The sequence below is a fragment of the Polistes dominula genome, unplaced genomic scaffold, assembly GCF_049000335.1.
Source record: "Polistes dominula isolate Pdom_NZ unplaced genomic scaffold, Pdom_raw_medaka contig_23, whole genome shotgun sequence".
Taxonomy (NCBI): Eukaryota; Metazoa; Arthropoda; class Insecta; order Hymenoptera; family Vespidae; genus Polistes; species Polistes dominula.
The window spans coordinates 4757879-4785094 of NW_028300963.1; the positions used below are offsets into that span (position 1 = coordinate 4757879).

The 27216-nt window shown below is 28.0% G+C and overlaps 1 protein-coding gene across 4 annotated transcripts in view; it reads right to left on the minus strand.

The window, feature by feature from the left end:
- The window catches only part of Ret (protein kinase receptor Ret oncogene), a 58531-nt gene that overhangs the window by 14177 nt on the left and 17138 nt on the right, over positions 1-27216 (minus strand). For all 4 annotated transcript variants that reach the window (XM_089172543.1, XM_089172542.1, XM_089172545.1 and 1 more), the window contains exons 3-10: positions 8803-9024; positions 8533-8654; positions 8280-8415; positions 7672-7925; positions 5960-6137; positions 5327-5424; positions 1168-1442; positions 127-315 (exon numbers count right to left, since the gene is read on the minus strand). In XM_089172543.1, coding sequence (XP_089028669.1) covers positions 127-315; positions 1168-1442; positions 5327-5424; positions 5960-6137; positions 7672-7925; positions 8280-8415; positions 8533-8654; positions 8803-9024 — 1474 coding nt within the window. The remainder of the gene's footprint in view (positions 1-126; positions 316-1167; positions 1443-5326; positions 5425-5959; positions 6138-7671; positions 7926-8279; positions 8416-8532; positions 8655-8802; positions 9025-27216) is intronic.

Consider the following 27216-nt stretch of genomic DNA (forward strand, 5'->3'; position numbering starts at 1 on the left):
TCGTTGAGAAAAATATCATCTTTCTTATTTTACTTTTTATTTAACATTTATCAGAAAATCGAGGATATAGGTTGAAAGGTCATAACGTGGATATAGAAAAGAAGAAAACAAATATGACACACGTACTTGAGAATACCACCGCCAACGCCACAGTTTAATTCACAATCTTGTCGAGATTCAGCATTAGCACAGGAATGAACGATTCCTTCGATTTCATTGCAAATCTCCATCTTCGTAGGTTGCACGTCAATCAAATTAACCTTTATCGTTATGGATGATTTCATTTGATCACCTACTCGCAATTCTAATTTCAAACTAAATAGAACAAACAAACAAACAAACAAACAAACAGATGACAAATTTAATACTTATCGATGCATTTGATATTTTTGGTTTTTTATCGTTGAGTTGATAAAAATGTTTTATAATGCACAGTTTATGTTATAGAAGAGAATATATAATAAATTTGCAACAATATCAAACTAAACATAAAAAATATGATTAAATAGACGAATATTCTAATAACATGGATACATTTAATTTTTGTTTTGTTCTTTTTTTTTTTTTTTTTATCGTTGAGTTAATAAAAATGTTTAAAGTATAGTTTATAATATGAAAGAGAATATATATTTTTATTTATATCTGCAGTAATTTCAAACTAAACTCAACAAACGAGCAATTGAATAACATCGATGCAAAATTTATTGTTTAAAATATGAAAGAGATTATTATTTATATCTGTAATGATTTTGAACTAAATTCAACGAACGAATAAATAAAAAATGTAATTAACACCTATGCATTTAATTTTCTTTAATTGATACATACACTTTATAATATCTTTACAAGAATATATTATATATCATCGTTAAATTTTCATATAATAAATATTTGTATATTTATTATAACTCTCTTTTTAATATTTCAAATATTTTAAATTATAACAAAGCTGTCTCTCTACCGAAACGTAATATAAAATTCATTTGGCTTTAAACTTTGGACAGCATAGTATTTTATCTCATTAAACGTGCAAATGGGTAAAGCTACTTATCTCTTTCAGAAATAAAAAACACACACACACATATAGTAGAGGAAAGTTTTAAATACACACATATATATATACAATAGTTGTTAATAAGAAAGAAAAAATTTGGATATGAAACTTACGGTATAAGGGATGGTGCAGTTTTAAGTAGATTCGTGTCGATCACGTGCACAATACCACCTTTTTCGGTAACATTGAAAGCTTCCGAACCATGGATACTGAAAGATATTCTTGGATTGACTTGACTTGTCGGTTGTGCAACACGATAATATCTAGGCGAGACACGAGCAATTCTGACATTTTCGGGATAATTGATCGGATGTTTCAGAGAAATCGATGCTGCTGTCGGAGTAATTTTTCGATGTTCTGGACCGTAAAATGATATCGTAACATTTATCTGAAAAAAAAAACAAATTGTTTTTTTTACAAAATTTTTGTATATAAAATTAAAATTTTTCATCAAACAAATGTATCCAATTTTTTCTTAAACAAATTTAATAAAATTTTGGATAAAATAAATTTGCAGAACTTTTCTAAAACAAATTTAGAAAATTTGTACAAAATTTTGTATAAAACAAATTTGTAGAGTTTGTATAAAACAAATTTAGAAAATTTGTACAAAATTTTGTATAAAACAAATTTGCAGAACTTTTATAAAACAAATTTAGAAAATTTGTACAAAATTTTGTATAAAACAAATTTAGAAAATTTGTACAAAATTTTGTATAAAACAAATTTGCAGAATTTCTCTAAAACAAATAAAATACTTTGTTGCATTAATTATCATCCTCCTGTTTAATTTTTTTGCTCCTTTAATTCCCCTCTTTAACTAATGTTTTTTATGTGGAATACATTAAGCCATTTTATTTAGAATACATTTATGCGCTTCATGTAGAATACCATTAAGACATTTTACGTAGAATACATTAATACATTTTACGTATACTTTTCTACAGAATTCCTATTACACAAAAATACCTATTAATTATTTTAATAAATAGAAAGATTAATACTACTAATATTAATATATGTATGTGTTATTATAATTTGTAGGATTATTTGTACAAATTTTTCTAACGATACTTCTTTATTGCTCAATTTGTGAAAATTACTTTGGAAGGAGAAGGACGGAAGGATGGTAGAAAAAAAAAGTAATCAAATAAAATGAATGAAACAAATTTGCAAATTATCGGAATGACATAAATTTGTGAGATACTGTCCTTTCTTTCCTTCTCTTTTTCTTTTTCATGGAAACTGGACAGTAACTATGAAAACGAAAAGGGAGAAAAAGCTAGAATGAACAAGAATAAAAAAAAGAAAAAAAAAAGAAAGAGAGAGAGAAAGAGAGAGAGAGAGAGAGAGAGAGAGAGATAAAAAGAGGAGAAATGTGATTGCAACGAGCTGATTTCTATCGTAAAAGATTTATTTTCTCGTTCGAATTCAATTTTACCATTTTGACTATATATATATACAGAAATTAATTAAAAAAAAGAAATAAATTCGGATAAATAAATGCGCATATATATATATTAACGACAAGTAAAAATAAATAAAATAATTAAATCTTACAAAAAGGTTTTCAAGAAACGTATCATCTCAAATGATTTTCAAAATTATCTACAAAATAATTTTCATTTGTAATATTGATTAATGAAAATAAAATTCATTTAATTTTGTATTACATCGTGGAAATGCATTAAAACGGAGAATCTAATCGTGCTATCAATAGTAATAATGGCAAGATAAAGGGAATTGATCGATATAGTAAACACATAAATTTATTATCGATAAGCTTGCTAGGTGTTTCTGAAATATTGCTGTATGTGTAGCTAATAAAATAGGGTTGATTGGTGGATGGTCGTCTTTGTATATTGTGATTTGTTATTATCGATTTTTTTTTTTAATTTTTTTTTATGTATTATTACTGTGCATTCACACCTGTATTATATATATAAAACATTTTCAAATATAATTATAATATAATGTGGTTTTATTATTATTTAAAAATATTGATTGTATATCAATTAACGTATTGATTATTAATAAATGATACATATATATAATAGCCATATAATAGCCTAATCAATTTATTACGCGAATGTTCTTCTTCTATGTATATATATGTATATACTGTATATATATTCATTTGATTTACTATCGTCGTGGTATTAATATTAATCGTTATGTCTGCCTCTGCCTGTTCCTCTTCATGAGTTTCAAGGAACTAATTATTTCTATCCTACGTGTTTCAACATAATATATGTATTATCCCTGCTATAGCAATGATTAATAATACTAAAATCAGGCTACATGATAATGTTGAATATGAATCGAAATAACATTGACATAATTAATATTGACATAATTTTTTGTAAATTGTTAAAAAAACATCGTATTTCTGTGATTATATATATATATATATAATAAATTGTAATATTTAATATTAATTTGAAACTAAATTCTAAAATGAAATTATGATTGGAACATAAGCTAAATATGTAAAAATCATTATTCATTTTGATTCTATCATTATTTAATTTACAATTTTACAATCTTGTGTTTATTAGTACAATTAAACAAGAGAAAATTATATTACATATATATATATATATATATATATATATTTATTTGTATATATATATATATATTATAGAATTTTAATTAAAAATGAAAATCAATAGTAAATAACGTGTGCATGAAAATGCAAATTAAATGATATCGAACTAAACAAATATTTTCCTTTTTAATATATTATATATATGTATGTAGGTTGATGAAATTAAAAAAAGAAAACAAAAAAAGGAAGAAATACGATAGAATATTAAAATGATTTTAAGGATTATTAAAAACGATTTTTAAAAAAAGGGGAGAAAAAAGTTTTGGCGCCGATTGAAACGAAAAATCACGCTTAATGTCTTTAGGAAACCGCGTATTCCCAGACACCGATCCGAGTGGAGGGGTGGGGCGCGTTTTGCTATTAATTTGCGATTAGACGAAGTCTGTGAAAAATCAATGCCGCACCCTGAACGAATATATGTATATATACATCGGCTGTAGTTTTGCTGGCCCGATCGTTTAATGAGTCCCGATTATATCGCGATTATATCGCAAATTTACGGCCACTTCGTACGATACACAAATTGTCACTAATTGCATCCACTTTATCGTTTAAAATGATTCTTTCTTTCCGGTTACTCTTATTATTATTATTATTTGTCGTTGATTGGACAACGCAAACGAAAACTTCGATATATATATATATATATAAATAAACATACAATTGTAATTTACATTAATCTATATGTGTACGTAGAATAATATAAAGTATAATTATATATGTACATTTTTAAAAAGGAATTTTTAATTAGTTTTGTTTTGATTTATTTACATATTGATTCACCCCCACCCACCACCCACGTGTTTATAAATATCTCGATATAATTACTTTCATTTTTAATTTCAAATAGATACAAATTTTAATTACAACTTGGAATCAATAGTATTTAATTGTAATATATATATAAATATAAATGGATGCTCATAATAATTATACCGTAACATTAAATTTTTAATAAATTACCGAGTTCTTATAGACAAAAAAATATTTCTAATAAAAATGACAAATAAAATTGCTGACGATGTTTACAAAGAAAACGTCGAAATTTAAAACCAACGAAATAAAAAGAAAGAAATAAATATATTTATAGTAAAAGTGTCAAAATTATAAAAGCGGAATATTTATCGAGAATTAATAATCTAAAAATTGAAAGAGAGAAACGATTAATTATCTAGAAAAAAAGAAAAAAGGAAAAGAAATCAAGTCCTTTAAACGAGAGATGTTACACAAACGAACGCAATTTGAAAAGGGTATTTTTTTCCCTTTGGAGTTAGGACTCGCAGTCAGTAATTGGCTGTGACGATAGGATTACACCCCCTTTTATCCAGTAATTGGGAATCGGGTATACCAAACGACATTCTTCTTTGTGCATTCTATTGAACGTCTTCTTCTTTTTCTTGTCCGATGCACCCCACTATCCTCCATCCTCCACCCTCCATCCAACCCAACCCAACCCAACCCACGTGGAGGAGAGATATCGTTCAATGTCGTTTTTGCTTGAACGAGTATCGAAATTTCAACCACCGTCTCGTCTCATCTCATCCCAACTAACCAACAAACCAACCAACCAACCAAACAACCCTACCAACTCAAGCAATCCCTTCTTCTTTCACCCTCTTTCCTTATAAAGCAAGCTTTGTCACGATGAAGTAAACACAACTTACCTCATTTTCTCCGTATTCTGGCAAAAGAGATTCGTCCTTAACTCGAAGAATAACTGTATAAGGTGACTTTGGTAGAAGAGTAGTTTTCGCGTGGAATCCTTGACAACAGAAGAAAAAGAAAAATTAAATTAAATAAAAAAAAAACAAGAAGTAATCAAATGTTTACCTTTTACAAATATTAAGGATGAACCAACAAAGTTTGTTTTTTGTGCGCTTTTAAATTAATATTTTTAAAGTAAATATTACACAAAAAAATGTACGAAAAACTTTTGATTTATCCTAATACTTAAAAATATTTTATTATAATTATTAATATGGAAAGATTAATAAGATTTATTAATTATTATATATATATATATATAATAATTAATAAATAATAATTATATGTATAGTATACATATAATACAATAATAATAATTAATTATTACAATAATTAAATTTTATTTATTGTAAAATAAAAATATTTTATATATATATATAATAATTAATAAATAATAATTATTTATTAATTTATAAATTATTATAACTCTAAAGATAAATATATGTATTGTATTATAATACATTTAAACAATTATATAAAACTAAGGAACTTAAAACTTGTTGATAGTTTTAATATGAAGGATTACTACTCACTGGTGTATATAAAAGTATATACAGGATGTTCCGGATGTGACGGATGATCGATGGGCACTATGGTATACGTGAAGTTTAGAGCATTATGAACATCTTCCAGAATAGTAAGAGTAAATTGATTACTGTCTATCTCGTCGGAATCCCTGATAAGTACATTATTTTCATCCAATCTATCGCCCTGTTGAATATACAAAAAGATTAAGAAATCATTTCTTTCTTTCTTTCTTTCTTTATTTTCTCTCTCTCTCTCTCTCTCTCTCTCTCTCTCTCTCTCTCTACTTTTTCTTTTCTTTTTAGTTTTGTGTAAAGTACTAAAAAAGACAAGTTAAAAAAAAGAAAAAAAGGGAATGTACTATTTTTTTTTTTTTTTTATTCTTTGTATTCAAACTGTATGACACGTTTTTTTTATTTCTTTTTTTTTTTTGGATGGATGTTCTTCTTGCCTTGAAAACGAATCCCTTTCATCCTCCAATGTAAAAAAGTAAGAGAAACGGACGGACGAGAGGGGAAAAAATGTGGAGGAAAGAAAAAAGAGAAAAAGGGGGGGGGGAAAGAGGAAGTGAGCGTGAAAAAGAGAATGAGAGAGAGAGAGAGAGAGAGAGAGAGGCAGAAGAGTTTAATCAGGATCAGCCCTCAAGGTTTCTCTCTTTCTCTTTTTCTTTCTTATTCACACTTTTTCACACCTTTACTCTCTCTCTCTCTCTCTCTCTCTCTCTCTCTCTTTCTCTTTCTTTCTCACTCTCTTTTTCTTTTTTTCCATCCTTTTGTGTCATTCTCACCATACTAGTCGTCCGTTTTTTTACGGTGCTGCCCAAAACAATGCCATAATTATACGGACAATGTACAGCCATGATTAAGTCCCGTTTTACGTAGAGGAGGAGAAGGAGGGGGGGGAAGAAGGATTCCATTTTCAATCATAAGTTTTAAACTTCGACTCTCGTGTAAAATCTTGTTTACACGCATGGAATATATATAGATAATATAAATAGGTAACAAATAATATATATAGGTAAAAAATTAATTTTTTAAATATTAAATACTATAATAGGGAATATATAAGTACCCCTTATATATATATATATATGTAAAAAAAATTATATAATATTTTAATACAATATTTATATATAAAGTTATATATAAAGTATATTATATATATTTAATTAATATATATTAATTAAATATAATTATAATAATAAACTTATAATTAGATAAATAAAATAGATTAATATATTTAATTAGATAAATATTTATATTACCTATATATATATATATATATATATATATATATATATATATATATATATATATATATATATAAGTAATATAAATAGGTAACAAATAATATATATAGGTAAAAAATTAATTTTTTAAATATTAAATACTATAATAGGGAATATATAAGTATCCCTTATATATATATGTAAAAAAAATTATATAATATTTTAATACAATATTTATATATAAAGTTATATATAAAGTATATTATATATATTTAATTAATATATATTAATTAAATATAATTATAATAATAAACTTATAATTAGATAAATAAAATAGATTATTATATTTAATTAGATAAATATTTATATTACCTATATATATATATAAGTAATGTATAAGAAATTAGATAGAAACTTGTAATAAATCTTTTTGTGTATAATAAATCTTGTATCGATTTGTATTGGGAATGTATAATATATATGTATACTTACAGCGGTAAATTCTTGTACGGTAATATTAACGGACGTTAGATTATTTTGTATTACAGGAGGATTATCATCTTGATCCAGTATCTCGATACTTAAGGTATTTAGCAAAACATATTGTTCTCCGGTATCCTCATAAACGATGCAACGTACTGAAATATCGGCTCGTGGTCCAGGACCACCCTCTGGTTCAAGAGTATCACGATCCAACGAAGTATTTGTATAAAGTGTATTATTTATTATTTGAAAATAATCTGTGCCTAAAAAAAAAAAAAAAACAAAAAAAAAACAATCAAACATTTTATTACATTTTAATCATTGAATTAAAGTGATGCAATATTTCAGTGATTTCAACGAATTTATTAGAATTATCTTTGTTGAGTGTACACCACTTTTGGATTTGTTCCAATGAATGATCTCATAAAAAGAAAAAAAGAAAAAATAATTCGTTGGACATGTACAATATGTAAACAACATGATGACGATGATTATTGAGTAAAAATTATTGCACATTTGTGTGAATTTGTTTAATATTCTACGAAATGAAATATTTTTTTTTTTTGATTGATATATAAATATGTATCTGTTTTAGGTATTTTTAAAATAAAAATTACCGTTCATTAAATCGTATCCGGTAACACGAAAATGTGGACAAATATGATTATAAATTTCTGGTCCAAATGAACCGAGCATAGTCCTCGGTTGATTTTCATAAATTTTGTATCGAGATGTATTCCAAAAACACATGTCCTAAAAAATTCGAATAAAAATTAATGATATTTAATGAAGACAATTTTCATGATGATAATGATGATGATATTATTACAAACAAGTTACATATAATATTAAAAGATAGTAATAATAAACCTGTACGTAATCAGCACAATTTAATTGATTTTCTTTGGTTGGCAATGGTTGTATTTTTATTTCCATAACTGCTTCGTTGCTATCATTTTCCTTCGCTCGAACGATAATGGTGTCGGATACGTCTTGATAAATAAAACAAAAAACAAAAAAAAAAACAAAAACAATACAACAATCAAAGAAAAATATTACAAACTTGTTCTCTCTCTGTTCAATCTCAACTATAAAAAGAATTTCCATTGCAAGGAAAGAACAAAACAAAAAAAAACTTACTCGTGTTTGGAAGATTTGATAACCAAATTGTATTGGTATTTTTGTCGAGATTTGATATCTTTTTATTTCTCGTAGAAATTTGATATTTCGCTTTTTTCGGTATCGTCGAATCGTTTCTCAATGTTCTCAGTGTCAATAGTTTCAAATTGGAACTAAAATTTGCACTATTGTTTGTCAAGGTTGGCAATCTTAGTACTAAATTTGATTGTGGAAAATAAAGTGCTGAAACAGAAAAAGATATAAAATGTTAATTGATAAAGAAATGATGTAACAACAACAACAACAACAAAATATGAAATCTCACAAATGTTTGAATAAATATTCGATAGGACGATAATAACTATTGGATTATTCGTTAAGTTCGTGCCAATTTTCAATAAATGTTATACAGTTATGTTTTGCTGAAAAACTTGACAAGTTCTGGAAGAACGAAATTTTGAAGATTCCCATAAAGATGGAAAAAGGTTGTTATATAAATATATATATTAATAATATTAATAATATGTAATAATATATATAAATGTAATTATATATAAATATGCAATTATATGTAATAATGTTATATATATATATATAATTGTAATTTTATATATAAGATAATATAATATATAAATATAATAGAATATAATAAATATTACATATAATATAATAGCTACAAAAAGAAACTTAAATGAGTTGCATTACAATCTTCTGTCAAAATCGGCACAAACTTTTCCATCCAATTCAATAATATCCAATCAAAGAAGAATGATGTATCATCACAAGAATGTAAAAAGATTGGATATTAAATTTTACAATAGAAATTTAGAAAAGGAATAAACGTTCTGTTTGAATCAATGCTTGAACCATATTATTCTCCGAGAGTAATCATGAATTCTTGGTAAAACGAACAAAACCCTGCCACTGTCATTTTCTCTGCGTGGGTGTTGCATATATCGCCAAATTTCCGGAAAGTACTTAGAAAGGTTAGATAACGTTTTTTGGCTCGATATATTTCGTCTCACTGATGACTATATCAATCTACCTGTATACTATCTACTACCTAAGGTCAGGCCTATATATATATATATATATATTATTAACATAGTACATATATTATGTTATACTATGTACAACATAAATTGTATTATTACAATTAGTACATAGTTACATGTTACATAGTTAGTACTATGTACTAACATAAATAAATAATATATAATTACATATATACAAATTTATAATATTATACAATATATATATATATATATATGTAATAATATTAATAATATGTAATAATATGTAATTTAATATATAATTAAATATATATAATAAAAATAAAATATATATATATTTAATAAACAAATGTAATTAAAAAAAATGATAGTAATAGACTCTCATTTTTTCCTAACATTGTTTCGTATAAATCCTTTTCTAATAAAATTTCCCATGACATTGTTATGGAGAGACAGATTTAAGTGAAATTTTATAAGTCCAGTGAACTGGGGGAGATAAAAGGGGCTAGAAAAGTTTCTTTAATCTTCCTGGAAGTAGAATATATAGAATATACATGTTGTGGGTGGAACGTGGGGTGGGATTGGGGGAAAAGCATGAATATCGTCGGTTCAAAAAAGTGGGATCTTTTAAGGGAATCTTGAAACGAAGAATGGCTCTTGTATTTACATGTGTGTTGTGTTGTGTCTGTTTATAAGAGAAAGAGAGGGAATATTTTTTTTCTACAAAAAGCTCGCGTAATCGTCGGATTTTTTTCTCTTTCCTAACCCCTTCCTTTTTTTTTCTCAAGAGGGGTAGGTAAAAAGAGAAAAAGAGAGAGAGAGAAAGTTACGAAAGCAGAATAGCAGTTGAATGAGAAAAGCTTTGCTGCATTCTTTCTACACAATCGCAACTAAAAAGATCTGATTCGATACTTTTCCAAGTGTATACGATATTTCAACCCCTTTTTTTTCTTTTCTTTTATTTTTTTTCTTCTTCTATCTCTCTCTCTCTTTCTTACGGATGCATCTATTGTACGTTTCTCCGATGGCATCGAAATGTGTTGAATAAAATATGTCGTGAAATATTCCGAAAGATTCATACTCACTCTTCTTCCTCATCGTAGTGAACACGAAAAGATATGGGAAAAGCTGAGCTTATTCAGTTGACAAACGTATAAAGAAATTCCTAAGATTCGAAAGCTTTGAAAAACGTTTCACAAATCGAAAATAGATAAAAATTTATTGATAAAAGTAGAGAAATGAAATGAATAATAATTCATCTCTTTCGAATTTAATTTATAATTGAATTCAATTTTAACTTTTAAATAATACAACGATACCCTTTTGATAATTGTGTATTTTACTTGTGAACAATTTCTTATCAAAAGTTTTATTACTAATTAAATGTAACTGTATCAAGAAAATAATAAATATTTCATAAATGAATTATTGGAATAAACATTCTTAGGACTTTTAAGTTCTTATACGATCTCTTATAAATTCCTCTTTTCAATGTGGTGTTTTTAGACGAAAGAAATATAAAATTTCCACGAAGAAATCTTGTAACAGATTGTGCGTGGGCGGTGGATGGTGTCTTAACCTGTCAAATTCAACATTAATTGAAATTAATTTCTACTTTTAAACACCATTTGTTCAATAACACATAAAATAATTGTGTATTTTAGTTATAAACAATTTATTATCAAAAATTGTATTCCTAATTAAATGTAATTGTATCAAAAAAAAAAAAAAAATAAATAAATAAATACTTTATAAAAATGAATTATTACAATAAACATTCCTAAAATGTTTGATTTCTCACACAATCCCTTAAATCCCTGCTTTCAATATGATGTTCTGAAACGAAACAAATATAAAATTTCCACGAAGAAAATTTGTAACAGGTTGTGTGAATGGGGGGGGGGTGTGGGTGGTGTCTTATTAGCCTTTACTACTGGCTCTTGGTATTTCATTGGTACGAGGAACCACCAATAGCACCATCAGCAGAGCACCAGCAACACGGGGGGGTTTTGTTCTTCTTGTGTCAAGGTGAACGTTTAATCAATATACACGGGGCAGTTAATTTTAATCCCAGGATCGCGTGTTTAGCAGTAGACGGGAACGATTACGAGCGTTTTTACGATCCTTCGCTTCGAACATTTCTAAACCCTCCCACCCCACCCCCTTCCCCTTCTCCAAACCTTGTATAGTCATCTTAACGCGATTTTATCTAGATAAAATATATTATCTCACAAGATATTTATACATCGCAATGTTTTAACTTATTATTAGCGGAAAAAGTACTACGTTGTGTTTCGTATCGATCTATGCACATTTCTTTTTCTTTTTTTAAACAATTATGTGTGTCAGTTTTAAGTGAAAGTAGATTTTAAGTACAGATAAGCAGCACGAACATGAGAAAAATGTCAGTCTGACTGTCTTTTACTACGTTTAGGTACATATAGGTCAGAGAAAATACAATAATAATATTACATTATAATATTTCATTATACAGTGTTATTTCATTATTTTCATTTACAGTAAAGATAATAGAGATTTTAAATCACACCCCCACTGTTATGTTTGTTCATATAAACGATGTTATATTACTTAATCCAAATTGAAACAAACATTATATGTGTAGTTTGATAATGTTTTAATCGGATTACAACAATAACAAAAAAAAAAAAATAAATATCACGCCACAACGTTACAGCAATCTTTAAAATAATAAAAAAAAAAAAAAAAATGAAATAAAAAACAGAAAAAAATAATCCAAGGGAATAATAAATAATATGCGACTAGCAAATGGTGCGATAAAAGTTGGTACGATATAGCTAACAGCACATCGTTTCAGTATGCTTCCTGAGTGAGTATAAGGGTTGGCTTTAAAAAGGCGGCAGGAAAGGGGTGGGTCACGCGAAACTCGAGTTAAACTCGGGAACGGAGAAGGGTGAGTGTGAGGGTGAGGGTGAGGGTGGTAGTGGTGGGTGAGCCTTGTACAACTGGTTGACCATCGACACGCCACACATACACACTTTTCAACTATCTATTTCTTTCTATGGACAAACATATGCACAGTATACATCTACACATACATACATACAAATATACATACACCTGTATATATATATATATAAGGCGGATATAAGTAGTAAAGATCTGCACGCACGTAATACGTGTAAAGTTATGTTAATACGAATGAACAATACGTAGTAGGCGAGTGTCCAGAAACAGAGTGAGGGGGGAGGGGGAGAGAGGGGGGAGAGAGAGTAACCATAATCGACTATACGGCTTAGTATAGTAGAAGTGAATATATCGTACGTTGAATTCTTCGCGTGTTTAACGTACGAATCATTTGCATATTCAAGATCACGCTCTTATTATCATTCTCTCTCTCTCTCTCTCTCTCTCTCTCTTTCTTTTCCTTCGAAACACCTCGTATCTCTTGTGGTTTTTTTTCTCGTTTCTTTTTTCTTTCCTGCTACTATAATTAAACTATCCGTTAAAAGAATGTATAATACCTAGTGAAATTAAAAAAAAAGAAAAAAAAAAGAAAATAAAAATAAAAGTGTACGGGTGGAATTGATAATAAAATAAAAATGATGTTTCAATCGTAGGTTTGGTTTTTTTTTTTTTCAGGGTTTCTTCAAATAGCGTGTAAAAATAGTAAAAATGTAACATAATTTTGTGAACGAACTAAAATAAAAGACGCGATTCTAATGGAGTGATAAAGAAAGAAAAAGGTAGAGAGAGAGAGAGAGAGAGAGAGAGAGAGAGAGATAGAGAAAGAGTGAAAGAGAAAGAGAGAAAGAAAAGAGAAGAGTGACGATATTTGTGTCCACGCATCTTCGACATAACAGCTTTCACTGATCCCACTTTATTGGCGTCTCGTTGAACGTTAATCCCCACAAAACCCTATGAACTCTCCTATAAATTGTGTATTTCACGTTGAGGTGTGCTTGTGGTCATATGGTAAACCAAAGTTTATTAACCAATTTCACTTGTCTTTTTCTCTTTTTAAAAACATTTTTATCGTTCCCTAAACGATAGTAGAATAAGAATTGTTTTATGTAAAATTTGGTATTAGGTATATATGTAACATTATAAGCAGTGTACAGAAAAATTATTTCTCTCTAGTGATTCTATTAAATAAAATTAAAAATAAAATTTAAAAATATTCAAATTGTATTTAATAATAATAATATTAGTATAGTATTAATATTTTAGTTTAATTAATAATAATAATAATATAGTATATATATATATATATATATATATATGGGTCGTCAGGTTTTTATATTGATGATTTTCACTAATTGTAAGTTTTAAATAGTATCGGTAAACTATGCAACAAAAATTGTTCAATATTATAAGAATAATTTATTATTTATTAAAAATTATTTATTTTTCTTTTTTTGTTTCTTTATTTATTTTTGTTTGTTTCAAGGAGTACCACCACGTATATATGAAATTATTAATTATTTAATTATTAAATAAAATATTTATTTTGTTTATAAGTTACTTTTCATGTGATTTACGATAGATAAGGAATAATGTAATTAACAATTTAAGTTTAATTAATAATAATACTAATATATATATATATATATAATAACAGTAAGTAATAGTATTATTTAATAATAATAATAATAATAATAATAATAATAATAATAATAATAATAATAATAATATTAATACTAATAATAGTATTAATAAAATTTTCTTAGTACTTTGAACAAAAAAAAATTTCATTTCAAAGATATAATCACCAATTTTTGCATATTGTTTAGTCATTAAAACTCGTGAGACATTTTAGTATGAAGAGAGACGAAAAGAAAGAGAAAGAGAAAGAGAGAGAGAGAGAGGGAGGGAGAGAAAGAGTTCCATTCTCGATCACGATTATTTAGCTAATGGCCTTTACCAGCACCGTCGACATTTAAAAAGCAGGGAGAGAACACATCGTTATGACTGTTCGAGGTTTTCGACACTTACGTGACCCCAAGTAGAAAAAGAGAGAGAGAGAGAGAGAGAGAGAAAAAATAGAGAAAAAGAGAAAGAGAGAAAGAGAGGGAGAGAAAAATTGTCGACTTCGTTGGTCGGCTTAGGAAATTCACCGTGGCACGCGAGACGAGGGTGCATTTACATGAGACAAGTATAAGAAGAAGGGATGGGGGATTGGGAGTGATGGTGATGGTGGTGGTGGTGGTGATGGTGATGGTTAAAAGCAACCCCTTTCAATGTTTTCCATAATTTTACGAAGATTTCTAATCGCCTATCGAAAATAATATTATTCTATGATTTTACGATCGATTTTGATAGTCTCTTCTACTCTCTCCACTTATCTTTTTTTATCTTTCTCTTTCTATTCGTAAGTGGTCACGCTTATCGATTTTCAGAAAAGCACGCGACGTCTCTTCCTCTCTTTCTCTCTCTATTTCTATGCCTTCTAGTGGAATTTATAGTTCGTTCCTCCGGCCTCACGAAATAGTGTGAATCATCCATCTTCGAACGTCGGATGCGTTAGAAGGAGAGACTAGACACAGAATTGCCTCGTAAATCTCGCTAAGAAAATTCCTACGTTTTTCTTTTTTTTTCTCTCTAAGTATTTTTTGCTTTTCTTTTTTAATTCCGTTTTAATGCACGAATGAGTATAACTATTGTACATCATGTATAATTTTATTATAGATATCGATCGTCAAATTTAGTTGTTTTAATTTATTGAAAATTTTCACGCAAAAACCTGACGTATTTGTCTAATTTTATTTAAATATTTTTATTTTCTTTTTTTTTTTTTTTTTTTTTTTAATAACTATTTATTCCATGTTATTTTATCCATGTATCCCGAAAGGGAATTATTATTTCAAATAAAAAAAATAACTATTTATTAAGTAATATATAATATATAATAATAATAGTGACCGCTTGGGAACACCGTGTGCTGTTAACGCTGGAATGGAAAGGAGGAAAAGAGGGAGGAGGAAGAAGGAAAGGAAGAAGGAAGGAAAGGAAGAAGGAAGGAGAGGAAGAAGAAGGAGAGGAAGAAGAAGGAAAGGAAGAAGGAAGGAGAGGAAGAAGAAGGAAAGGAAGAAGGAAGGAAAGGAAGAAGGAAAGAGAGGAAGAAGAAGGAAAGGAAGAAGGAAGGAGAAGAAGAAGAAGGAGAGGAAGTAGGAAGGAGAGGAAGTAGGAAGGAGAGGAAGAAGGAAGGAGAGGAAGAAGGAAGGAGAAGAAGAAGAAGGAGAGGAAGTAGGAAGGAGAGGAAGTAGGAAGGAGAGGAAGAAGGAAGGAGAGGAAGAAGGAAGGAGAGGAAGAAGGAAGGAGAGGAAGAAGGAAGGAGAGGAAGTAGGAAGGAGAGGAAGTAGGAAGGAGAGGAAGTAGGAAGGAGAGGAAGTAGGAAGGAGAGGAAGTAGGAAGGAGAGGAAGTAGGAAGGAGAGGAAGTAGGAAGGAGAGGAAGTAGGAAGGAGAGGAAGTAGGAAGGAGAGGAAGTAGGAAGGAGAGGAAGAAGGAAGGAGAGGAAGAAGAAGGAAAGGAAGAAGAAGGAAAGGAAGAAGAAGGAAAGGAAGAAGAAGGAAGGGAGGAAGGAAGGAGAGGAAGAAGGAAGGAGAGGAAGAAGGAAGGAGAGGAAGAAGGAAGGAGAGGAAGAAGGAAGGAGAGGAAGAAGGAAGGAGAGGAAGAAGGAAGGAGAGGAAGAAGGAAGGAGAGGAAGAAGAAGGAAAGGAAGAAGAAGGAAAGGAAGAAGGAAGGAGAGGAAGAAGGAAGGAGAGGAAGAAGAAGGAGAGGAAGAAAGAGAGAAGAAGGCTTTGGAAAAAAGGGAAAAAGTGTTTTAGTAGAGGAGATGTGTGAGGTGGCAAGGTCTTTGAGAGGATAGCGAGGAGAATAAGAATAGGAAAAAATAAAGTAGTATGTAGCAAGGAGGCTATGTTAAAAACCCGCGAGGGTTGACATGGGAATAAAGTGTATATCAGTATCAGTATATAATAATAATAATAATAATAATAATAATAATAATAATAATAATAATAATAATACAAATATTTATTAAATAATATATATATATATATATTATATTAGGTACATTATATTATTAATAATATATAATAGATATTATATTTATATTATTATTATTATTATTATATATTATTATTATATATATATATATATATTTAATTTATAATTTTATATATTATAATATATAATTTTAATTATTATATATTATATATATATATTATTATATTAATAATATAATATATAATAGATATTATTTATATAATAATATAATAATATATTATAATAATATAATAAATATAAAAATATAAATATTTGTATTATTATTATATAATAATAATAATAATAATAATAATAATAATAATAATAATAATAATAATAATAATAATAATAATAATAATAATAACAGTTTATTAATTATTGTAAATCACACATAATTTTATTATAGACATCGATCGTCAAATTTCTTCATTTATTTTTTTATTTAACTTATTTAACACTTTACATTTTTAATTGTTCAATGGAGTACTTTTTATTTCACAGCATATTCTTATTAACAATAATGTTCAAAATATATTAACTGTAAATTTTCATTCAGCTTTTATTACATGTAAGTAATTGAAACGCTTTAATTACCAGTGACCACTGTAACCACTTCTTCACAGGAGAAACTTTGATTGATCATATATGACCAACTTGTCAATTAAAGTGTTCAAATTGATGTGAAATGTGACGCATTTGTTTAATTACATTTAAATAGAAAGGAGGAAACATTTTATCGAATATCTTTCAGATAGAATTTATTATTTGAGATAATATCGATTAAACGTTTCATTGATATTAAATTAAATTCTATTTTAATAAAACATTTGACTGAAGATCTTAAAGGGAATTGTTTTCCTTCTCGAGAAATCCTAACGATATAATTTTCAACTTTTGAGAAAGATAATTTTGCAAATTATACAAATGCTCAAGAGTTTGAAGAACTTGAATATGATTATCATCATACAGGAATGAAATTAAATTGAAACTGCTAAACAAAGTGATTTTTAAAGCGTTAAAAGATCTTTTTAAAAGTGCACCAACAGCAGCAGCATTAGCAACGGCTCGTTATCCGGTTATCTCATTTGGAATATGACAAAATGAGGGGTAAAAAAAGCAAAAAAGCAAAAAAGCAAAAAAAAAAAAATAAAGGAAAAGAGTACGAGAAGAAGTAGAAAAAGAAAATAAAAAAGAAAGGAACAAAAAGAAGAATAAAAAAAGATTCGACGTATTCGAGTTGGCAAAGTTCTAAAACTCGGTCGACGAACGTAGACTAAACGAGAAGCAACGAAGCAAGTTTAAAGCAGTTTTAGTAAGTTCGTCTACCGTCTATTAGGAAGTTCATTACTAAACGGGCACCAGGTAATGCTGGTTGTTGTAGTAGTGGGTAGTAGTGGTTTGTGCTGGTGTTGGTTGCTTAAAACTAAGAGAAAATCGAATGAAAAGTACGTGTATATATACCTGACGAGGTATAATAGTTGCTTGGTGTGTTGTTAGCATTGTCTTTTTGTACTGAATAAATACACCACCACCAAGGGGGTTGATAAAGGAAGAAAGCAAAGAAAAAAAAAAGAGTAAGAAATGAAAGGGTGCGAGAATCTGTTCGATCTTTTCGTCTCTTTTCAAGACTTCCATGATATCGTTTGTTTTACTATACCTGGAAACCCTTAGTATTCGCGTCTCACACATCGAGTTACAATTCCCGAAAACGGAGAACACCCACTATGAACACGATATGCGTAGCCCCACAACGGACTCGTCACCAATATCAGCCCTCCTTATTTTCCTGATCTTCTCAAAGACAGTGTGGGTCTCGTGTTGTTTCCTTTCTTCCTTCTCCTCTATTATTCTTTCTCTTTCTATTGTGTTACTCTAATGTCTCTATCCTACTACTAACGTGTGTCTCTTCATTCCATTCCTTTCCTTTAGACCCTTGATGCACCCCCTGTGGATCACCCTACTCCAATGTAAATTGATTCGTCGTGACGATGGAAGACGGAATGAGACCATTCTATTAGATTGTTCTATCTTTCGAATGAGAAATTATTAAGAGATATCTATTATTTCTATTTCATATATATTATATTATTTTTGAATCATTCATATTTTTATATGATTAATCATATTTATAATGTGTATAATTAATTATATTTGTAAATAATATGTCATTTTCTAATCATTAATATTTATATTAATATACGTATAATAATCTCTTGAATGAAATTAATTAATTCATTCATTCATTCATTCATTCTTTTATTCATTTATGCTACGTCACTTCTTCTTTTTTTATATCTAATAATCCAAACAATATTTCATTTTCTCAACCATAATAGAAATCATTAATCAAGCAATTAATTAATCTAATTCTTTGTTCAAGATATTACTTGATCAAAAAATGAAAAACCAAAACAATAGGAAGTAAAGAAAGTAATAAATATCTGTTAAAGGAGAATATGTATATATATATATATATACAAAAAACAGATGTGTGTAGATCACACACGGTAGAAGTGAAACCTTCAAAGAAAATCAAGCTTCGAGATGTGAATATATCGAAACAATTGAATTGAAATACCGCGCCATCTATTGAAAGAACTTTACAGAACCTCGATAATCTCTAAATAAAAATCCTTAAATTAGTAATAAAAAATAATAATAAATAAAAAAAATGGGATAAAAATTGTGCTATGTGCTAAGTTGGAAAAAATCACTAAGTGAAATAAAATCAATGTCATTAAGATAAGTTGAGTAGTTTCGGAATTATTAGTGGACAAACAAATTGTGACACTAAATTTTTATATATAGAATTTAATTAATTAATTAATTAATATATAGAATTAAATTATATATTGAATTTGATTAATTAATTAATTATTTTTGTTTTATCGGTTTCACGGTTTCTTCCATTTCACGATTTTCGAATCACCCTGATTCTAAAGAAATTTTCACTTCCAAAAAAAAAAAAAAAATGTTTTCGAAAGAGAACGATTAATTTTACTGATAACGAGAAGATCTTTGTCTGTCGTACGAATTGAAAATAAAATGATACAGTAGAAAGGATTTATGGTCGATCGTGACTTTTGAAACAAAACTGGTGATGATGGTGATGGTGATGCTGGTGGGTGGTGTAGGTGGTGGTGATGGTTTAGAACGAACGTGTTTCAGGTACACTACTGTAGGTTCCGCGCACGTGTGTAAATATTTCCCCGGTGAAAAGTCGGCCTAACCATTGTCGTATACACGTAAACATTTGCACACACACACACACACATACATACATATAGAAAGAAACATACGTGCACGCATTAACATACAACCTCTTTTTCTTTTTTTTTTTATTTTCTTCCCTTCTTTTTCCTAGAGAACATTTACTTGTGCGAGGACATAGATCACGTTCGTGACACCTGCCTGCATGTGGCGACAGTAAATAACGAAATGCTTCGAACATCATCCCCGTGCCTCTCCCCGACACTATTATACCACTTCATCACCATTATATATATAGAGGGTGTTCCATAGAAAAAAAAGTGTTACGTCCTATTGCTGTTTATATCTCATCAAAAGTATTCGATAGAAATGTTATTAAACATGAATTACTAAACACACACACACACACACACACGATTAATTTATATTATTTTTATTTAATGTTTTTATATAATTTTTCTAATAAATTTGTTGATGAAAAATAAAAAAAAAAGGAAAAAAAATATAATAAACACACATTTTACGTATAGAAATCCAGGGATATATTTGTTTTCAAGTTTTCCCTTTTCGATCGTGTTAGACTTTCATAGAAGAAAGAAAGAGAAACTGACGACGTATTCCAAAATAGTTTCACTATATTTAGGTTAACTTCTCTTTGACACAGCAAGGAAGTATTGTAAGACACGTATATCTTCACAAAAAAAAAAAAAAAAGAAAAAGAAAAATGAAAAAGTTGAACTTATGGCCTCGTTAAGGTCACTCTTTAATAAGTTAAACGTAATTATTCTTTCAATAATATATGTATGTGTATGTATATATGTATGTATATGTGTGTGCATGTATGTAGAAAAGTAAGGAAACATGAATAAATTTTGGAGAATTCGATATATGTATCGATCAATTTTATAATTCTGTCGTGATAAACTAAATTTATCATTCGTATATTTGACCTAATTTACTTTCATCTCATCTGGGTCATATATTTTCTGCATTCAACAATTTTAGAATTTATAAATAATAGATAAGAAGTAATTTTTATGAAAAGGTGCTTATTGAAAAATAATATTAAAATTGAAGTGACATATAGTTGTTATGAAAATGATACGAATTAATATGGATTAATATTACATATAATAATATATTATATAATAATAAATATAATATATCTAAAAATATATTTATTTTATAAAATAAAATATTTAATTAATAATCTATAATATAATATATTATATGTTAAATTAATTAATGTGTTACATAAAATTATTATAAATTTAATATAATTATAAATATAATTATAATATATATAATATATTATATATATATAATATATATTGTATTATATATAATAATATAATAAAAAATATTATAATATATATTAATATTAATTATAATATAATTAATTAATATAATTATATATTATATGTATTATTAATCCTTAATAATAATAATATAAATATAATTTATTATATTACTATTATATTGCATATATATTATATATATAAGAATAATAATACATATGTGATAAGTTTTTATAGAAAAACATTTATATTTCTTATAATTGGTATAATAAAATCCTTGGTATAATAAAAAAAAGCACCAATTACGGTTGATAAAATTTTGCACAACCTTTTGTGCAACGATTAAATATACCCCATCCGATTTGTCTTATTGTACAAAAAAAATATATATATCACTACGATAAAAGAACTCTAAATTAATTTGTACTACCTGAATAAAATGTTCACACAGATTGCAATGAAACATTAATAATTTGTCAGTAACAGGAAACTTGAAAAACTTTAAAAGTGCATACAAAATGTTCCTAGAAATCTTACTGCATTCTCATAAGGATGATTACACTGTCAGACTTTATATTACTGTTACCCATTAGAAGCAAAGCAAATGGTTTTAACCTACCCTTTCCCTCGTCCATTACATTTAACTATTTAGATTAGATAGGACAATCTGGTAGCTTAATTTTCTACTCCTAGACTGGAAATATATGACATAACCTTGAAGAAACGCTTGTGGTTGTTCTTTTGAGACACAAGTATGTATATTATGCTTGTTCCTATTGTTCTTCCTCTCTCAGTGAGATCTAACCGAGTTATAAACTATTCCGTAGCTTAAACTCGTAATATACGTTCGTAACGTAATATGAGTACATACAAGGTGTTCCATATTGAATAAGGTAACAATCATATTTGTACTTTACATAATACTAACTTAAACTGTTTAAGAAAGTCTAATATAATTCTGTTCTCTAGTGACTTTACTTTTTTTCTTCGATAAAAAATAGAAGAAGAAAACGAAAGAGAAAGAGAGAGAGAGAGAGAGAGAGAGAGAAGGATGAAGGAGAAAATAATTCAGTAATTAAATCGATCAATGAAGTGAAAGGAATCCAAACGATAGTTTTTTTCCGAACAGATATAATCGGGTCCCTTTTTACCTTTTTCTTTCGTTTTTCTTACCATAAAGAAAGAAAAAACGGGATAGAAGTGGTGGGTTGGAGGAGGAAAGGTGGGGGTTGGGGATAGGAATAATCGGTGTTCTCAATTAAGTGGAACAGGAACGTTTAATTGAGTCACGTTTCATTCTTCGCATAGAAACGCGAACGAAGTGTTTACAAAAGGCTCGCAAATCAGGCCGCAAAGTCTTCGTGGTAGTTTTATCGTCGGGGGTAAAAGGTGAACGACGATACTTTAATCAAAGCCAAGGGTAAACATAGCCTAGTTTTTAAGTACATCTCTCTATTTTGCCAATTTCGTTTGCTCGTTTCTTTATACTTGATTTTTCTTATCACTAGTATTTCTTACTTCGATATAATGAGTACGAAAATATAAAAATAAAAATACAAATAAAAAGAAATAAAAAATAAAATAATAAAAAGGAGATGTTAATGTTTAAGTTTTATAATTTTATAATTATTCTGATGAGAATTTGAAAAAGAAAAAGTAATAAAAATAAAAAAATAAAATAGAAAAATAAGAAGTTAATTTTTACGTTCTTTTTTTTTCTTTTTCTTTTTCTTTGATGAGAATTTGAAATAAAACCTAAATAAAAAAACAAACAAACAAACATAAAATTAAAAAATACAAAAAAAAAGGTAGTAGTAGTTGGAGTAGCATTGTCCAGGAAAATTTTTATATTGGAGGGGAGAAGGAGAGGTTTTACACCTTTTGATGGATAAACATCATTGACGATACTTCTCTTTTTTGTTTGAACGTTGAGTACTAGTATGAAAGATGTCTGTTAACGAGTTTATTCGACGTTAGAAATGAGAGAAGAAGAAGACTTGCTACACGAGCAAGCTGCTGATTTAATGCGGCTTTCCATTTCACTCTCTCGAACATACACTACCACTACTACTACTATTACTACTACTACTATTGCTTTAAAATGTACTTCCTTTTCATCGACGAAATATTTACAAGCCCTCGTACCGGTGGTGGTTATGGTGAATCGTTTTTCATTCGCAGACTGTTTGGAGCGTGTTGGAAGCGTGAATAGAAATAAATGTTCACAGATTCTACTTGGTTAGACTTGAACCCTTTCACTCTTACTCTCTCTCTCTCTCTCTCTCTCTCTCTCACTCTCTCTCTCCCTCTTTTTCTCTTTCTCTCTTGAACGAAGAACGATGCACTTTTCGAAACGTACACGGATTTTACTTTTCGTTTCCATCAACGATGGATTGCTCAGTTGTTTTTTTTTTTATTTTTTTTTTTATTTTTTTTTTTTATAAATGCTTTTCAAGAAAAAGTTATCACACGTAATCTAGGAAAAAATGTTAATACTATACATTTAAAAGCGGACGTTCTTTTTATATTTTTTCTTCCTTTTTTTTCTTCTTTTTTTTTTCTTTTTTTTTTTAATCATATCTACTCTTTTTAATGTTTTTTTCTCGTTACACGTTCTCATAATTATTCACTACGATTGTACTTTTAAAACTTGTAATTAAATAACGATAGAAACGAGAAATGCACTTTTAATAATTAATAATAAAGACTACTAGAGAAACTTTTGCGATATACTATCGTAATAATTCCACGAAAAATATAATACTAATAGTATAAAAAAAAAAATATATATATATATAAAACTATGTGTCCCTGGACGTGTTTTTTTTTCTCTCTCTTTTTCTATCTTTCATCGTTTAACATCTGATCGAGCTATCACATAATAATTCACCTTTATTAATTAAAAGGCAACTACTGCGTGTGTCCGATGTAAAGAACAACGAAGTAGTAGGCGTTCGCGAAACGACGACAAAGTACGAGCTTTAATGAGGGTCGTTAATAAAAGCTGAAAGGGAAACGTTTCACGCGAAGTGAACTACTACTACTACTACTACTATTAATACTAGGTGTAGGTAAATGCGCGTTTCTCATTTTTCAAACGAAGTCTTTGTATATAATTGCGTTTATGTTGGGATGCTTACGTGCCATAGTAATAAACGTGTTGTACGTGTAATTCTTCTAAACACACCTACGACGATTTCTAAAAGTGTCACTTACATCGTCGTCATTCTTTAACTATGATGATGATGATGATGATAATGATGATGATGATGATGATGATAATAATAATTATTAGAAAAGTTAGTTTATACTGCAATGAAGTAAAAAATATGTTTTCTTTTTTAAATATCGTTACAACAAGTAGTTCGCATAAAATCGATTATCTGTTAGTCTCTGGGCTTGGTAACACATGTCGCGGTTCGATGACATACGCAAATGGCTAGTTTAATGTTTACAGAGTATATGTTCCTTCTTCAAGCGATAATGTTGCGGATACCATATATTTGTTGCGTATATATGACGACGTTTCTATATACCTGGAAAATATCCTCTGTCTACGATGAAAGACTAATTTTTACGGTTATTATACGCATTTTATTTTCCTATAAGGTCGATGTACCCCCTTCGTATATATCATTTACGATATTCATCTAACTCAGGGATCGACAACCTTTTGAGTCGGAAGAGCCAAAAATTACAATTTACAAAATGTCAATGATTTAATGAGCCACAAAATTTGTTCTTGCTAACAAAATAAATAGTACTCGCATAACTCGCATAAATAAATCTTTTTGATAAAAAAAAAAGATTAATCTGTTTATTCATCGGTTCCTCATTAATCAATTCAGGATGATTTCAGACTCTTTTAACTAAAGAGCCGCAAATTCACATCCAAAGAACCGCATGTGGCTCGCGAGCCACAGGTTGCCGACCCCCTGATCTAACTCATACATATTTATAATATTTAATTAAATATACTTTTACAAATTTATCTTCTTTTTATTTTTCTTGTTTTTTTCTTTTTTCCTTCCTTACAATTTGAAATGGACTATATTCGTTGTTAATGTTTACATTAGGAATGTTGATCATTTTAAATGTAAACCAAATTACATCTAATGCTAATGCACCTAAGTAGATATTGCATATATATATAGGTAACTACTTGTTTTATCATTTCTACTCTGAAGTTATGTGAACACAAGTGATACAACTCAAGCATTGGTAGGACTGAAAACAGGTTACTTTCTATCTCCATTTCTACTTCTTCCTCTCACTTTTTCATATATATATATATATATATTTATATATATCCAAGAGAGTTCTGGATATTAAAAATAAATAAATAATCGCGTTACCAATGTTGTTTCTTCCTTCACTTGACTCATTTCTATCTATGTTATTTTCTAAACAATTTCTGACAGCCATTTTTACAAGCGTACTTTATGAAAACTTTAATTCCACAAATAGAAAATAAAAAAATAAAAAACGAGAATTGTATATAGTATACTTTATCTTTTATATTAAACAATTTAACTTTTCATTTGTATTAAACGTTGCACTTTTTTTTACATTGGTCAAATTTTAAATAATATATGTATAAAATGTGTATATATTTTAATCCTATTAGCACAATTATCATTACAACCGCTTGTTTACTAGTTCATCTTGTAAAGGAACATATAAAAACACAGTTTAAACCTAGTCATTGTTAATTAGACCAGGATTCGATCTCGGGACCTTTCGCTTTTCGGTGTTAGCACAATTCGATTTTAAAAATAATTAATAAAATTGTTTGTACAAAAATTGTTTGTTATAAATATTAAAATAATACAAATATAGAAGAAAATCTATCGAATAATTTAAAATAATGTTAGTAAAAGTTATGCTAATAAGACGATCGATCCGTTGTAGAGAAAAAAAAAAAAAAAATAAAAATAAAAGTGCAGTGCAGTAGCATTGAAACGTGACTTAGGTCAAATTTCAAAGAAAAATGAAAACATTCATTGGGCAAATGCAACAAGCGATATTTTTGCTAGTTTTCTGATGCGAGTCACGTCAAAGTATATCGATGTAACTATGGAAGACGTGTCTCGCATGAATTCACACAAAGAAATTCTTTTTACTTGAAGTAAACGCAATCATGTAATGTATAGATAAAACGTGAATGATAAATAAGGATAGCATGAAAAATCTAACATAGGAACATTAACGAGGAATCCAATAACAAAATGTTAACGAATCGTTGTCCGTTTTTTATTTAAAAAACAAAAAAAAATATAAGGAAAAGAATGTTAAAGAAGCAAATGGAGATGAATTATAAAAAGAGACTAGGTTGAACATAAAAAAAAAAAAAAAAAAATAGAAAAAAAGTAAATAATAATCAGGATGTATAGTGTTTGTTACTTTTGGAACGTTCATTTGCATGAACAATTTATCTTTTATGCTTGAAAAATACAGCTGTAAATATACATATTTCCATTCGAAGGGAGAGGGTTACAATACCAGCACGCGCCATTGTCGTTTCTTGCCGACCGACGAATTTAGACTTTTAAATGAGTTATTCGATCGTCCGTTTCATAGACCCAAGTGTATATACCCCATTTTTATACTACCTTCGATGTTCTACTACGCTTTTTTTCCCTTCCCCTCCTTCCACCTCCGTATATATTTTATACGGTATTTATATTTCTATGTATGTTTAAAAATTTATATTATTTTTCAAATTGTAATTATATTTATTCGAATATATTTATTCTATAACATTAATATATAATATAAATAGAAGAAATAATAAGAATATATATATATATTATAAATTTTTATTATTATAATTTATTATTATTATATCTTTATTATTATTATTTATTATATTATATTTATTTATTTA